General features: G+C 37.6%; 1 protein-coding gene across 5 annotated transcripts in view; it reads left to right on the top strand.

The window, feature by feature from the left end:
• The window catches only part of LAMA2 (laminin subunit alpha 2), a 637,158-nt gene extending 623,125 nt beyond the window's left edge, over positions 1-14,033 (top strand). For all 5 annotated transcript variants that reach the window (XM_045066381.1, XM_045066380.1, XM_045066378.1 and 2 more), the window contains 4 exons: positions 1,708-1,861; positions 4,212-4,342; positions 6,244-6,466; positions 13,672-14,033. In XM_045066381.1, coding sequence (XP_044922316.1) covers positions 1,708-1,861; positions 4,212-4,342; positions 6,244-6,466; positions 13,672-13,829 — 666 coding nt within the window. In that variant the 3' untranslated portion in view covers positions 13,830-14,033. The remainder of the gene's footprint in view (positions 1-1,707; positions 1,862-4,211; positions 4,343-6,243; positions 6,467-13,671) is intronic.
• The last annotated feature ends 916 nt before the right edge of the window (positions 14,034-14,949 follow it).

The following is a 14,949-nucleotide window of genomic DNA, read 5'->3' as shown; positions in this document are numbered from 1 at the left end:
ATCTTGCTTATCTCTATTTCATGTAGTTCTTTTTCTGAAGTTTTGCCTTGTTCTTTTGTTTGGAACATATTTCTTTTTCCCCATTTTGCTTGACTTTGTGTTTCAGAACAGCTACTTCTCCTAAATTGTAAGGAATGGTCTTATGTATGGTCATCCCCTGTGCAGACTGTGTGTTCCTGGTGACTCTTGCTGGCTGGCATGGGCTTAGGGGTCACAAGGCACTCTGTGCTGGAGCTGAACTGGGTATGTGCTGGGGTGGTCCTGAGGTTCCTATTCTGATAGGACAACTGAAGCCAAAGTATGTACGATCCAGGAGTTCCCAGGGCTCTCTGTGCTGAGGACACCCTGGCAGGACAGCTAAAGCAGGTATAAGCTGGGGGACTTTCTGCAGAGGGGGCCGTCCTAGGGTGGCTAGAGCTGAAGTTGGATACAGGCTGGAGAGTCCTGGGGTGCTCCCCATGGGGGGGTCCGCTGGTGGAACAGCTGGAAGTGAGCCAAGCATGGCCTGGTGGTTCCTGGGGCACTCAGTGCAGGGAGCACCCTGGGGGTGCTCAGTCAGGCATCAGTCAGAAGATCTTGGAGTGGTCTGTGCTGGGGGTGCCCTAGCATGCCATCTGGAGCTGAGGTAGTACAGGCCTGGAGTGTTTCAATATGCTTTGCTCCTGTGTAATCTTGGTTTGACTGCTGGAGCTAGAGGGAGCACTGACCAGTGGTAGCACTGACCAGGTGTGTATTACCCTGGGGTCGTCTCGGTGGGACAGCTGGAGCTGGTGTAATTTATGGGCCTGGGGCTTCATGGAGGCTCCTGCTGTCCTCCATGCTATCAACATGGAAGGGGAACAGGAGCACTGGGGTGGCTCAGTTGTTAAGCATCCGCCTTCAGGGTGCTGGGATCAAGCCCCACATCAGGCTCCCTGCTCGGTGGGAAGCCTGCTTCTTCCTTTCCCTCCATATCTCACTCTGTCAAATAAGTAGATAAATTCTTTTAAAAATTTTAAAAAAGGGTAGAGGGGAACATAAACTATGGCTCTCACTAGACCAGACCACTGACCCAGAGAGTTCCAGCAGCTCCCCAGCCATTTGGCAGCATTCTGGAGCTGAACCTTTTAGGTACTAGTTGCTCTTTTTCTGTAGAGGAATCTGTTCTCAGTCCCTCAGCACTATCCCTCACCACAGCTATTCATAGTGTTAGGGGTAGAGGTTCCCTTCATTGCTATGTCTCTTGCCATTCTCTTTACCTTTCGTTGTGCTATGCGGTCAGCCTTCGATTCTTCTACGGGAGGAATTGCTTCATAAGCAGTTATAGATTTAGTGGGTCCACGGAAGTGAGTTCAGGATCTTCCTACATCACACCATCTTGGACCAGATCCAGCATAAGAGACTAATTAAAAGTTATGATATTCACATGGAGCACATAGTTCTGCAAACCAGAGGTCACATTAGAGACACAGTGTACACTATTTAGAATATCAGAACAATCTAGACACAGGAAAGATAAATCCTAGTGGAAAAGCACAGCACAGGATTCTCTGCACTTTTTGAGGGGAGCTTGGGGTGATAGTACAGCTCCAGGTAGTTTGGGGGCTACCTTAAGACAACTGGCCAATGATTGCAAGCACACAGCATCCCCACAAATTGCTGAGTTCCATATAAAGGCAAAGATCTGGTAAAACCTGATATTTGTTTTTTTCTGACCTGAATATTTAGGTGACCTACAGCATTGATGGCTGCATCAGGAATTTTCAGATGGTGGAGGCCCCCGCTGACCTCGAACAGCCAACCTCCAGCTTCCATGTTGGAACATGTTTTGCTAATGCTCAGAAAGGAACATATTTTGATGGAACAGGTTTTGCCAAAGCAGGTAAGGCACTCCCATTTTTTTCCTGTTGAATATTGAGTATGTACCAATATTAACTTCTTGCTTATAGGGGAAAATAAAAGCCCTGGGTTTCTTAAATTAGTATACCTAAATCAGAAATAAAAATGTATAGAAGTAATAAAAATGTCAAACATTAAGGTATCTTATTCTTAGGCAAACTAAGAAAAAAGAAAGTAAAAGGCTATTTGGAAAGTTTATTTCATCTTCTTCCCTAGAGATCAATATCAAAATAAATTTAGTTCTACAATAAGGTCTATATGTTTACACATGTAATTTATCTACTTTCCAGTTTTCCCTGTCTACCTTTCTGAAAATGAGATAGCATTTTTCTTTCTTCCTCTCTTCAATTCTTTGTGAGTCTTCATGTCATAATCACCCACTCATACACCCAATACACACATACTAGTGTCTATGTCTCATTGATGGTGATGATGGCTCGTCCTTTTCCCCTGACTTTAAGGATCTGCCCCTTCTAGTGAGCATTTCCAGACCAAGTCTGGATCTCTGATATTAAATGCACAATTTGGAAAAGAGGAAAGAAAATAAATTCTATATAATAACCAAAAAAGGCATTAACATAGACTATTAACATAGCCTATTTAGTCCTAGGGTTACCATAGATACATGCATTTATTTTTAGAAAAGAATTAATGCACACATAATATATAGAAGTTATAATGGGAAATGGAAGTAAATAAGGTATTGTTCCTTCCTTCAAAAATATCCTATCAATAGGTAAGTATTGGTCTGTTCAGAAATCATAAGAAGTCAAATAAAAAATATTTAAAACTATAAAAGACATACAAGCAATTTTCTGTGGATATTTAGAAGAAAAATTAATCTTGGTTGGGGAAATCAGGAATTACATGCAAAAGTTTTCAGAGATGGAGGGGCAGGGCCCTCGAACAAAGAGTAAAAGTGGGAAATTTCACCTATACCAGAAGCAGAAAAGAAATTAAAAAAGGATACGTTAAACATTAAAACACTGGCAGTAATGATGAGTCCAATATTGTACGTGCAGTGAAAATCCAGTCTTCCCCAAGATTTCTGCAAAGTCACAGATGGCTGGTATTCTCTTAGTCAAATTTGATGGCAAGGTTCAGTGGTTGATATACTGACTTGCCATTCTGCCTGGGCTCTTTTGGTTCTGGATCAAACTGGACCAGAAAATGAGGAGCCTCACCAATTTCCAACAACTCCTGCCATCCCCTCAACGGAGAGTGTAATACAATTTATATAAGACTTGGGCAGTTAGAAAAGTTTATGTCACTGGAAAGATACAACTTCAATTAAACCTTTAAAAACTTTTTATCTACCCAATCACTGTGGCTTTTGCTGGCCACTTCACTCTCTCTGTCTTCAGCTGAACTGCTTCATGTTGTTCCTTACTTCTCCCTTTCAGGGATTAAAAACAAGCACTTTCTGTTTTATTTTGCAGAACAATTGCTTCTTTTTCTCTTGAAATCTGCTCCAAATCCACCTGTGCACATTGCAAAGCCATCAAGGTTCTGAGTAGAACAACAAGTTTTTCACATAAGTGACACTACCCTTCACAAGAGACAACGGTGGTTACACACAGCACTTATTTCTTGCCTAATAAATAGAGGACATGCAGAAAGTTTCCATGAATTCTTCCCTAGCACCCATGCAATTCATGTGGTCTAGCCTGCTCTTAATGAATGATTTTGTTTCTAAGAGGCAGGTCTTAAATATTCTCTAAAAGATTAAATAATGTATCAAATATAGGAAATTATAGAAAAATCTTGCCTGGATGAACTGGCAAACATCTATTTGTGTCCCAGATTCTATTCCTTCAAAACTGTGCTTGTAATTCCTTTCTTTATTAATAAAATGGGAAAGTTTGAACCCTTTCAGATCACTGTGGCATAGTAATCTTAGAGTGACCTGGTAAAATCTTACTGAATAATCACTGAAATGCTAGACTTAATCTAACAGTAGGACTTCTATCATAACCATATAGTGCTATGAGATTCTTTGAGTTAATCTCAGTGTGGGTTCACCCATTTATTTATTCAACAACTATGTATTAAACCTCCCCGTGTGCCAGATACTTTGGTAGGCACAAAAATAAAATTTCCCTCCCAGAACTTACATGCCAGGAGGGAAGGCAACCAAGAAAATAAGCACTAACTATAAAGTGTGTCATATGATACAGTAGTTGGAAGTATGGGCCATAACAGAGTCTGAAACTTATTATAATTGACTGACATCTGAACTGATGAAATCTAAACCACGGCTTTGTACGAATTTGAATTAACAATCCCTAAACTATAATTCATGATTTAAAAAAAAAAAAATCTTCATTTTACAGTTGGTGCATTCAAAGTAGGATTGGACCTTCTTGTAGAATTTGAGTTCCGCACAACTAGAACCACTGGAGTTCTTCTGGGAATCAGCAGTCAGAAAATGGATGGAATGGGTATTGAAATGATTGATGAAAAGGTGAGTGTCAGTTTTTGAACTGTTTCTGATTTCCTCACAATAGTGTTGTTCATATGTAAGAACCTCTTTGTGAAGCCCTACTGTGTTCTTTGTTGGGAGAAACTAGATTATATCTTTCCATCCATCTAGGTTATCTCTAATGTGTGTTTTCAGCGTACTTACTCTGTAGACCAGTGTAAACTCTTGATGTGCTAATTCTACAGTAAGCCAACTGTGTTAACGAATAATGGGCCAGATGGTTTTAGATCTCTGGCTCTTACTGTGTTGTTAAAGGTACATGAATACCCTGTATGTAAAACTATAGATTCCAATGGAAAAAAAGAGGAGAGGCCTGCATTGTCTAAAATCAGTCTTTGCCTCTACTAACCCAGTAGGCACTTCTAAGAAGTCAAGGTGGCCAACTGACAATCCACTTTCTCAGTGGTTATTGAAAAGCATCTTGATACCATTTCAAACAAAGTGCAGATTTATACTAAATTTATATTAGTATAATAAATTTTGTCAATTTGCTCACAATGGGTAAGCTAATTCTAAACACATCTCCAGTCCCTGGCTGCCTTTGAACAGCATCCTGCAACGAAATGACCAGTGGATATACTTTGTACAGGCAGCAGGTAAAGAGGCAGACAAAGCAAGAAGTTACCCAAGTTTTCTCTCTGGCTCTTAAATAGGAATCATACTACATCTCTGGTCATATTTCCACTCATATAGTGTTGTGGCCTCCCAAGAAGAAAGACCACATGGTAACCTCAAATATGCTTTCCGTTGCCTCCTCTCCCCCTCCTGTCTTTAAACCATCATCAGAGGCAAAACAGAAAAAGGTGAAGGCGGGAGGCTAATAGCTTTGCAGATTTTCAAACACGTTCACTACATCTTAGAGTAAGCTTCATTTCATCGCCTGCTTACAACCACTGTTATTATCAATTTGTTGGGGTAACAAGTTCCAATACGATGCATGTGTATTTCTCACCAAGTCCTGCTATTACAAACTCTACCCAATGTAGTAAAATCTTAATCTTTACATTACATTTAATTTACAAACTTTTCACCTATTGCAGTTTGCCATCTTCTTTTTAAAACCCTTGTGTTTTTCTTTTACCTTGTCAAATGTGTTGCCAGACTGAGTGTTTTTAATGTTTCAATATGTTTCTTTCCTTCATCAGCTTCAAAAGAATTCTGTCATCTCAAATTTCAGGGACTGTGCCATGTTACTGAAAACAGATTTTTCTCATTTAGACATGAACTTCCAATCTAAATTTTTCATTGTTAAGAATTTAACTGGCCTCCTGGCTCAAAGTCTTTGGCACTGTGACATGAAGCCTGCCCAGGAAAGTAATTGATGTTATTCTCAATCCTGCATATAAAATGGAATCCATGAAGGAAAAAAGAATATATGCAATTAAAACATCAAAAGCTTACATTTAAAAAAAAATAATCCTCTAAAATGAATTTGTAAATCGAATGAATGAATCAGTCTAAACATCTTTTAAGAAATTTTGTAAGGTTCATTAAGAACCCTCACACTCTATAAAGATCTATGGTAGGATTTGTCCCTGTGCATATGAGGTCCTTTTTTTTTTTTTTTTGGTCAGCTAGCCTCAAATTATATGTCACATTTTCTGAAAGCAGAATTATTATGAGTCTCACACATCTTGCCTATTGCTCCCAACAATGCCCAGAAGCAAAAAACATAATTTGTGACTCCTGGTTATTAAATTTGTATTTTAACTTCAGCCAACATTTTTTTTTAAGTTTTAAAATGCCCCAGATATATACATTTCTAACTCTTCCGGGTGATGACTCTCCTAGAAACATAACAATTTTTGCTATGTGAACCATCATGACATCATGATAACTTTCTGATGATACCCTCTGTGACTGTTTGATTTCCTACTTTCTAGCTTATGTTTCATGTGGACAATGGTGCCGGCCGATTCACTGCTGTCTATGATGCTGGGATCCCAGGGCATTTGTGTGATGGAAAGTGGCATAAAGTCACAGCCAACAAGATCAAACACCGCATTGAGCTTACAGTAGATGGGAATCAAGTGGAAGCCCAGAGCCCAAACCAAGCCTCTACATCAGCTGATACAAATGACCCTGTGTTTGTTGGTGGTTTCCCAGGTGAGTCTTATCTACTCCATCAAGAATTTCTTTGCTGTTACTGGATTTAAAATGTTTATTTTTCTGTAAATATGTCCAAGAATGTGTGCTTAAATATACTTCCTAGCTTTAGAATCTATTCCCATAAATAACACCTCACCTGAAATTTCCAGTGTGTAAAATGAGCATATTACTTATATAAACCACATGGGACTGAACTTTACATGATAGCCCCCAAAGTTTCATTCATGGGGAGATGGGAGCTAGAGGAAATGAATTTGGCTTATAAAAGATATGAGGCATTTAAGAGCAATGAAGGCCAGAGTTGGTGTTCTTTCTGATTTTTTTAAAATTAATATACCAAAGGAATCATAAAATGTAATGGAACTTATTTCCTCAAGTTCTGGAAATCATTGGGTTAAACCAGCTAATTTCCCCCTTAGGTTATTATAGAGTTTATATTACAAAGAAACCCAAGCAATAAATCTGCATTCAAAATCCCTAACCAGCACATGAATTATAACATCAAAACCACAGAGAGTTACCAAAAGTGACCATAAACAAGAGTGCCCGACTTGATGAGAAATAACCCAACTGCCTCTTTACAAATACAGCAATAACACATTCTTGGAATGGTCATTCAGCATTTTGGCAAGAGAAAAATGGTTTCTCTTTACATAAATTCCCATTTATGTAAAGCTCCTCTGCTTAACAAAACAAGCAAAATGTATATTCAGAGGTGGTTAATGGAGAAAAAGATACAGGAGCAATGGGGATCAGTTCACAACTCCTTTTTCCAAAATTGCTTCTAAGTTTGAAAAGAACCTACTTCCGCTTCAATCAGGATAACCCCCAAATATTATGAAAGAGACAGTGTATTTCTCCATTCATGGTCTATGAAATGGGATCCTAGTTAGCACCTGCAAGGCCTGCTGAAAGAATGGAGTGTCTTCTTAGCAACAAAAACAAAATCTGTGTGAGTTTTCAACCAACTTAACATTTGGGGATGTATTTTTACAATGTAAAAAACTAATAAAGTCACCATTAAAAGCCCATATCCTAATTCAGTAAAGTATTTGATCAATTGAATTCTTTCATTAAATCCCGCACAGCTATAAATTTATTCATTCCAAACCAAATTGCTATCTTAAAATACATAATTCTACAGGTCTCCAGATTTCAGAACATATAACTACAGAAATGCTATAGGTTTAACTGTGAGCAAAGCTAAGAACAAAATCACTAACTTTACCTAAAATGTCCAGCTAACAGCTGACTTTAAAACATTCCCTTAAAAATTTTCAGGGAAGATGGCAGAAAGGACTCTAAGCTCACCTTGTCCCACAGACACACTCGATAACATACACATCAGTGTAAATAACCCAGAAAATGAACTGAAGACAGGAAGAAAAAACTCCATAACTAAGTGTAGAGAAGAGGCCACACTGAAGACATAGGAAGGGCACAACCCTAGTGAGGAGCTGGGTTTGCTATTGGCAGAAGGGAGAGAGGGAGCTGCAGGTGTGGAGAAAGGAGAGAGGAGACTATCACACTGGAGAGTCTGCACAGGGAAGACAAATCCTTATAATACCTGGCTTTGAAAATCAGAAAGGCCAAATTTTGTCACTTCTTAACAACCACCAGTAGGATGTAAAGCCTGGAATGTTAAAAATCAGCAGACCTGACTCTGAGAGAGCCAGAAGGATGGTAAGAAGTCCCCACCCATAAAGAGAGAGCACAAGAAAGAGCCTGTGGGGAGAAAAAAAAAAAAAAAAAAAAACCAGCAAGGGCGCCTGGGTGGCTCAGTGGTTTAAGCCTCTGCCTTCAGCTCAGGTCATGATCTCAGGGTCCTGGGATCGAGTTCAGCATCAGGCTCTCTGCTCAGCGGGGAGCCTGCTTCCCCCCCCTCTCTCTGCCTGCCTCTCTGCCTGCTTGTGATCTCTCTCTGTCTATCAAATAAATAAATTAAAATCTTAAAAAAAAAAAAAAAAGGCAAAGAAACAGCAATTTAAAACACACCTGGGACATAGAAGAGGGAGTTATTTACTGTTCCAGAGAGACAGAGATTGCTGGGAGACTATTCCAGGAACAAAGAAGCCAACGGATGCCGTTTCCCTCCCCTGCCTCCCACCACAAACACACAGCCATCAGCAAGGAACCAGGGCAGACCCAACATTCATTACCTAACTTGCTTACACTAAGCCCCAAACACTCCAGCCTGGCCTGCTTCAGTCTTGGCTCTGTGACCTCCCTACCTCCAAAGACCAGCACAAACATTGCCAACACTGCATTTCCCAACCTCATGCTTTGCAGGGCCTCCATGCCAGCAGCAGTGGCCAGTCACAGAGGGCATATGTGGCATGTTAAAACTGTGCACCCCTGCTTACCTGCATTTGGCAGATTGGCCTGGTCACAGCCACAGAGGCACATTCCCTCTGTCAGGTGACCAGCTCTGCCTTGTTAAAAGGGCATACTCACCCACTACTTTTGAGAGCAAGAGACTTAGCTGACTTTCCTAACACAGAGATACAGAGAGTTAGACAAAATAAGGAGACAGAGGGAAATGTCCAAATGAAAGAATAGGACAAAATTACAGCAAGAGACCTAAGTGAAATATAGATAATATGCCTGAAAGAGAATTTACAGTAATGATCATAAATGTACTCACTGGACTTGAGAGAACAGTGGAGAACATCAATGAGACTCTTAACAAAGATTTTTTAAAAAAGAACCAATCAGACATGAAGAACACAATAATTGAAATTAAAAGTACCCTAGATGTAATAAATAGCAGATTAGCAGAAGCGGAAGAACACATCTGCAAACTGGAGGACCGAGTAATGGAAAGTAATCAACCTAAGCAGGTGAGAGAAAAATAAATTATGCAAAATGAGAATAGACTTAGAGAACTCAGTGACTCTACCAAGAGTTAAGGACATTTGCATTATAAGGCTCTCAGAAGAACAGAGATAACAGGGGGCAGAACACTTATTTGATGAAATAATAGTTGAAAACTTTCCAAACCTGGGGAAAGAAACAGAAATTCAGACCAGGAAGCACAAAGATCCTCAACAAAATCAACCCAAGGGGTCCACATCAAAACAAATAGTGATAAAAAGAGAAATTTAAAAGAAGCATGAGAAAAGAAAATAGTTATATACAAAAGGAAATCCCATAAGGCTATCAGATTTTTCAGCAGGAACTTTGCAAGCCAGAAGGCAGTGAATAATATATTCAAAGTGCTAAAAGGAAAGAAATCTGCATCGAAGAATTTTCTATCCAGTAAGGCTATTATTCAGAATAGGAGAGAGTTTCCCAGACAAACACAAGTTAAAGGAGTTCCTGACCACAAAATCAGCCTCCAAGAAATGTTAAATGGGACTCTGAGTGGAAGGGAAAGACCATAAATAAGAGTAAGAAAAGTAGGAAGTACAAAGCAGTAAAAATATGTGTATCTGTAAAAATCAGTCAAGGGACTCACAAAATAAAAAGATGTGAAGTATGACACCATATGCCTAAAATGTAGGGAGGAGAGGAATAAAAAATGGGTTTAAACTTAAGTGACTATCAATTTAATATAGATTGCCATATGCAGATGTTATGTACAAGCCTATGGTAATCAAATAAAATACCAGTAATAGATATGCAAAACAAAAAAAGAAAGGAATCCAAGTATATCACTAAAGAAAGCCACCTTATGGTGAGAAAAGAGAACAGAAAGAAATGAACAGAGATCTGTAAAAACAAATAACAAAATAGCAATAAATACATACCTATCAGATAATAATTACTTTGAATGTGAATGGACTAAATGCTCCAATCAAAAGACATTGGGTAATAGGATGGATTTAAAAAAAAAAAAAAGATAAAAAGCAAGATAAAAAAAACAATATTTATATGCTGTCTATAAGAAATTCATCTGAAATCTAGGGACACCTGCAGATCAAAAGTAAGGGGATGGAGAAACATTTTTCATGCAAACGGATGTGAAAAGAAAGCTAGGGTCGCAATACTTCTATCAGACAAAATAGACTTTAAAACAAAGACTGTAAAAAGAGACAAAGAAGGGCGCTATATGATACTAAAGGGACAATCCAAAAATAAGGTACAACAATAGTAAATATTTATACACCCAAATACATTAAAAATTAATAACAAATATAAAGGAAATAATATTAATGCAGTAACAGTGGGGCGCACTTTAACATTCCACTTACATCAATGGACAGGTTGTCTAAGTAGAAAATCAACAAGGAAAAAGTGGCTTTGAATGACATAGGGGACCTGGTGGATTTAACAGATATAATCAGAACATCCCATCCCAGAACAGTAGGATACGCATTCTTTACAAGTGCACATAGAACATTCTCTAGAATAGATCACATATTAGGCCACAAAACAAGTCTCAACAAATTTAGAAAGATCCCAGTCATATCATGCATCTTTTCTGACCAAAATGCACTGAAACTAGAAATCAACCACAAGAAAAAGTCTGAGAAGACCACAAATACATGGAGGTTAAATAGCGTGCTATTAAACAATTAATAGATCAACCAAGAAATTAAACAAGAAATAAAAAAATACATGGAGACAAGTGAAAATGAAAACACAATTGTCCAGAATCTTTGGGATACGGATACAATCTCTGGGATACAATGGTCCTAAAAAGGAAGTATATAGCAATATAGTCCTGTCTCAAGAATCAAGAAAAATCTCAAATAAACAACATAACCTTAAACGTAAAGGAACTTGAAAAAGAACAACAAACCCAAAACCAGCAGAAGAAGTGATAAAGATTATCATAGAAATAAATGAAACAGAAACTTAAAAATATATATATATATAACAGATCAATGAAACCAAAGCTGGTTCTTTGAAAATTAATAAACCATCAGATTTTTAAAGAAGACTCAAAATCAGAAATGATGTTTATACCACAGAGATACCAAGGATTCTAAGAGAATATTATGAAAAACTATATCCCAACAATTGGACAACCTAGAGGAAATGGATAAATTCCTAGAAACATAGAACCTCCCAAAACTGAGTCAGGAAGAAATAGAAAATTTGAACAGACCAATTACTAGGAATAAAATTGAATGAGTAACCAAAACACTCCCAACAAACAGAAGTCCAGGACCAGATAGCTTCACAAGTGAATTCTACCAAACATTTAAACATTTAAAGAGTTAATGCCTACTCTCCTCAAACTATTCCAAAAAACAAAAAACAAAAAAACTATTCCAAAAAAAAAGAAGAGGAAGAAAAACTTCCAAATTCATGCTATGAGGCCAGAATTACCAAAACCAGAATAAGACTCTACCAAAAAAGAGAACTGCAGGCCAGTATTGCTGATGAAAATAGATGAAAAAATCTTCAGCAAAATACTAGGCATCTGAATGCAACAATACATTTTTTTAAAAATCACCTCTATAGAGTTTATTCCTGGGATGCAATTTTGACGTAATAACCACAAGTCAACTGGTATAACACATTACATCAACAAGAGAAAGGATAAAAACTGTAGAATCATTTCAATAGGTGCAGAAAAAACATTTGACAAAGTACAACATCCATGTATGATAAAAATCCTCAACAAATAGGTTTAACCGCAACATAATAAAGGCCATATGTAAAAACCCCACAGCTAACATCATGCTCAATGGTGAAAAACTGAGAGCTTTCCACTAAGGTAAAAAACAAGACAAGAATGTCCACTCTCATCACTTTTATTCAACATGGTACTAAAAGTCCTAGCCATAGCAATCAGGTAAGATAAAAGGAATGAAAGCAATCCAAATTGATAAGGAAGAAGTAAAATTTTCACTATCTGCAGATGACATGATACCTATATATAGAAAACCATAAACTCTGCCAAAAAACTACTAGAATGGATAAGGAATTCAGTAAGGTCACAATACAAAATCAATGTACAGAAATCCATTGCATTTCTGTACGCTAATAATGAAGTGGCCAAAAGAGAAAACGAGAAAACAACCCCATTTATAGTTGCACAAAAAATCAAATACATAGGAATAAATTTAACCAATGAGGTGAAAGACCTATATTCTGAAAACTACAAAACATTAAGAAATTGAAAATGACATAAACAGATGTAAAGATATCCCATGCTCATAAATTGGAAACACAAATATTGTTAAAACCTCCATAATACCCAAAGCAATCTTCTGATTTAATGCAATCCCCATCAAAATGCCAACTGCATTTTTCACAGAACTCATACAATCCTTCAAATTTATATAAAACCACAAAAGATTCCAAATAGTGAAAGCAATCTTGAAAAAGAAACACAAAGCTGGAGGTATCACAATTTCAGATTTCAAGTCATATTACAAAGTTACAGTAATCCAAACAACATGATACTGGCACAAAAATAGACCCACTGATCAAAGGAATAGAATAGAAAGCTTAGAAATAAACCCACCTTTTTATGGTCAATTAATATTTAACAAAGGAGGCCAGAACATGTAATAGGTATGTGTGTATATACATATTACATATATATTACATATATATATATCATATACACTGGAATATTACTCAGCCATTAAAAAAGAACGAAATCCTGCCATTTGCAGCAACATGGATAGATCTAGATAGTATAATGCTAAATAAGCCAACCAGAGAAAGAGGACCATATAATTCCACTCATATGTAGAATTTAAGAAACAAAACAAATGCACAAAAGAAGGGAAAAAAGATAAGTCAAAAAGCAAAAACGCAGATTCTTAAATATAGAGAACAAACAGATGGTTATCAGAGAGGAGGTGGTGGGGGGATGGGCAAAATAGATGAACAGGATTAAGGGTACACTTATCTCGATGAGCACCCAGTTGTATATGGGATTCTTGAATCACTAGGTTGTACACCTGGAAACAATGCAACACTATATGTTTACACTAGAGATTAAAAATTTTGTAAATTTTTAAATTTTTAAAAAATTCCGTTAACAAAGAGGCGCCTGAGTGGCTCAGTCTTTAAGGGTCTCCTTCTACTCAGGTCATGATCCCAGGGTCCTGGGATGGAGGCCCACATAGGGCTTGGTGCTTGGAGGGAAGCCTGTTTCTCCTTCTACCCCTCTCCCTCCTCATGTTCCCTCTCCCACTGTGTCTCTCTCTGTCAAATAAAAAAATAAAATCTTTTAAAAATTACCTTTAACATAGAAGCTACATTTTAAAACTGAGCCCATTTCTCATTTTTTTCAGATGGCCTCAACCAGTTCGGTCTGACAACCAGTGTGAGGTTTCGAGGTTGCATCCGATCTCTGAGGCTCACCAAAGGCACGGGCAAGCCACTGGAGGTCAATTTTGCCAAGGCCCTGGAGCTGTGGGGTGTTCAACCTGTATCATGCCCGGTCAACTAGACAAATAGGTTTAAGTCCAAGAAAGGTCCTTCAAGTATATCAAGTAAAACAAATGTATCTTACCTATATCTGCTATTAAAACTAATTTGTGCATGTGTATTGAATTCTTTCTGTACTCAGATGGTGCTAATTCAGATCCCAGACTGAATTTAAATTCAAGTTTCCTCAAGCCCATAAATATTAAACCGATTGTTTCACTCTAAATAATTGCTTGTTGTGTGTGATTTTAGAAATGAAAGACAAATTAATGAATTTGCAGCATGACTTGGAATCATCTCAAGAAGAGCTCAGATGTTATTTGTGAAGGCAACTTTTTTGTTTGTTTTTACTAACTCCTATTAATACATCTACCATCCTTTTTCATGTACGTCAGTCTTGGCTTTCTGTTCAGGCCACTGAAAACAATAGTAGATTTGGCATGTTTGATTGGGAGGAAATCAGCTCTTTTACTCCCTATGTTTGAGAAGGCATTAGCAAATCATTTCCCTGAGGCAAGTTCATTAACAGGAGTTTAACTAGCCAGATGAGTGAATACTTTTTTATGCCGAGCATATATTTAGAGAGTATAGATCAGATTCAGGCCAGAGAGCTTAATTACTTGATTTTCTTGTTTGATAATGATTTACAGGCTTTGGGGAGACCCCAGAACCAAGTTCCAGAATGATAATTAAGCACACATTTGATACTACAGTGTTGACACTCTGGGCTCTTCTAGTTTGCGGTGAATATCACAATATACATAATCACAGAGGAATAATACTGATATGCATTTTTACCTACCAGGAAACAATAAACCGAAAATGTAATAGCAATACCTCCCTGAGTCTTTTTGAGTTATAATATAACCTGACAAATTCATTTCCATAAAAATGTCTTTTTTGTTCTTCTTTGATCCACTGTTTAAATCATCTTCAAAAAGGTCTATGAGAAGACCACTCTAGATTTTATTCATCAGCTTAAGAAGGAAGTGTTTCATTTGCCCCCTTCAGTAGAAATAGTTGGAGTCTAACAATGCCAATCCTTTAAAGGAACAGTTCACATGGTAGCTTCAGCAGAAGAATAATAATCGTTTCTGACAGTGCTATCTATGAGGCAAAAGAAGGTGTTGTTTCTAACGGAG

The sequence above is a fragment of the Mustela putorius genome, unplaced genomic scaffold, assembly GCF_011764305.1.
Source record: "Mustela putorius furo isolate JIRA1106 unplaced genomic scaffold, ASM1176430v1.1 tig00003863_pilon_pilon_pilon, whole genome shotgun sequence".
NCBI lineage: Eukaryota > Metazoa > Chordata > Mammalia > Carnivora > Mustelidae > Mustela > Mustela putorius.
The sequence above is the reverse complement of the archived record's forward strand: the minus strand, read 5'-3'. Positions and strand labels throughout refer to the sequence as shown.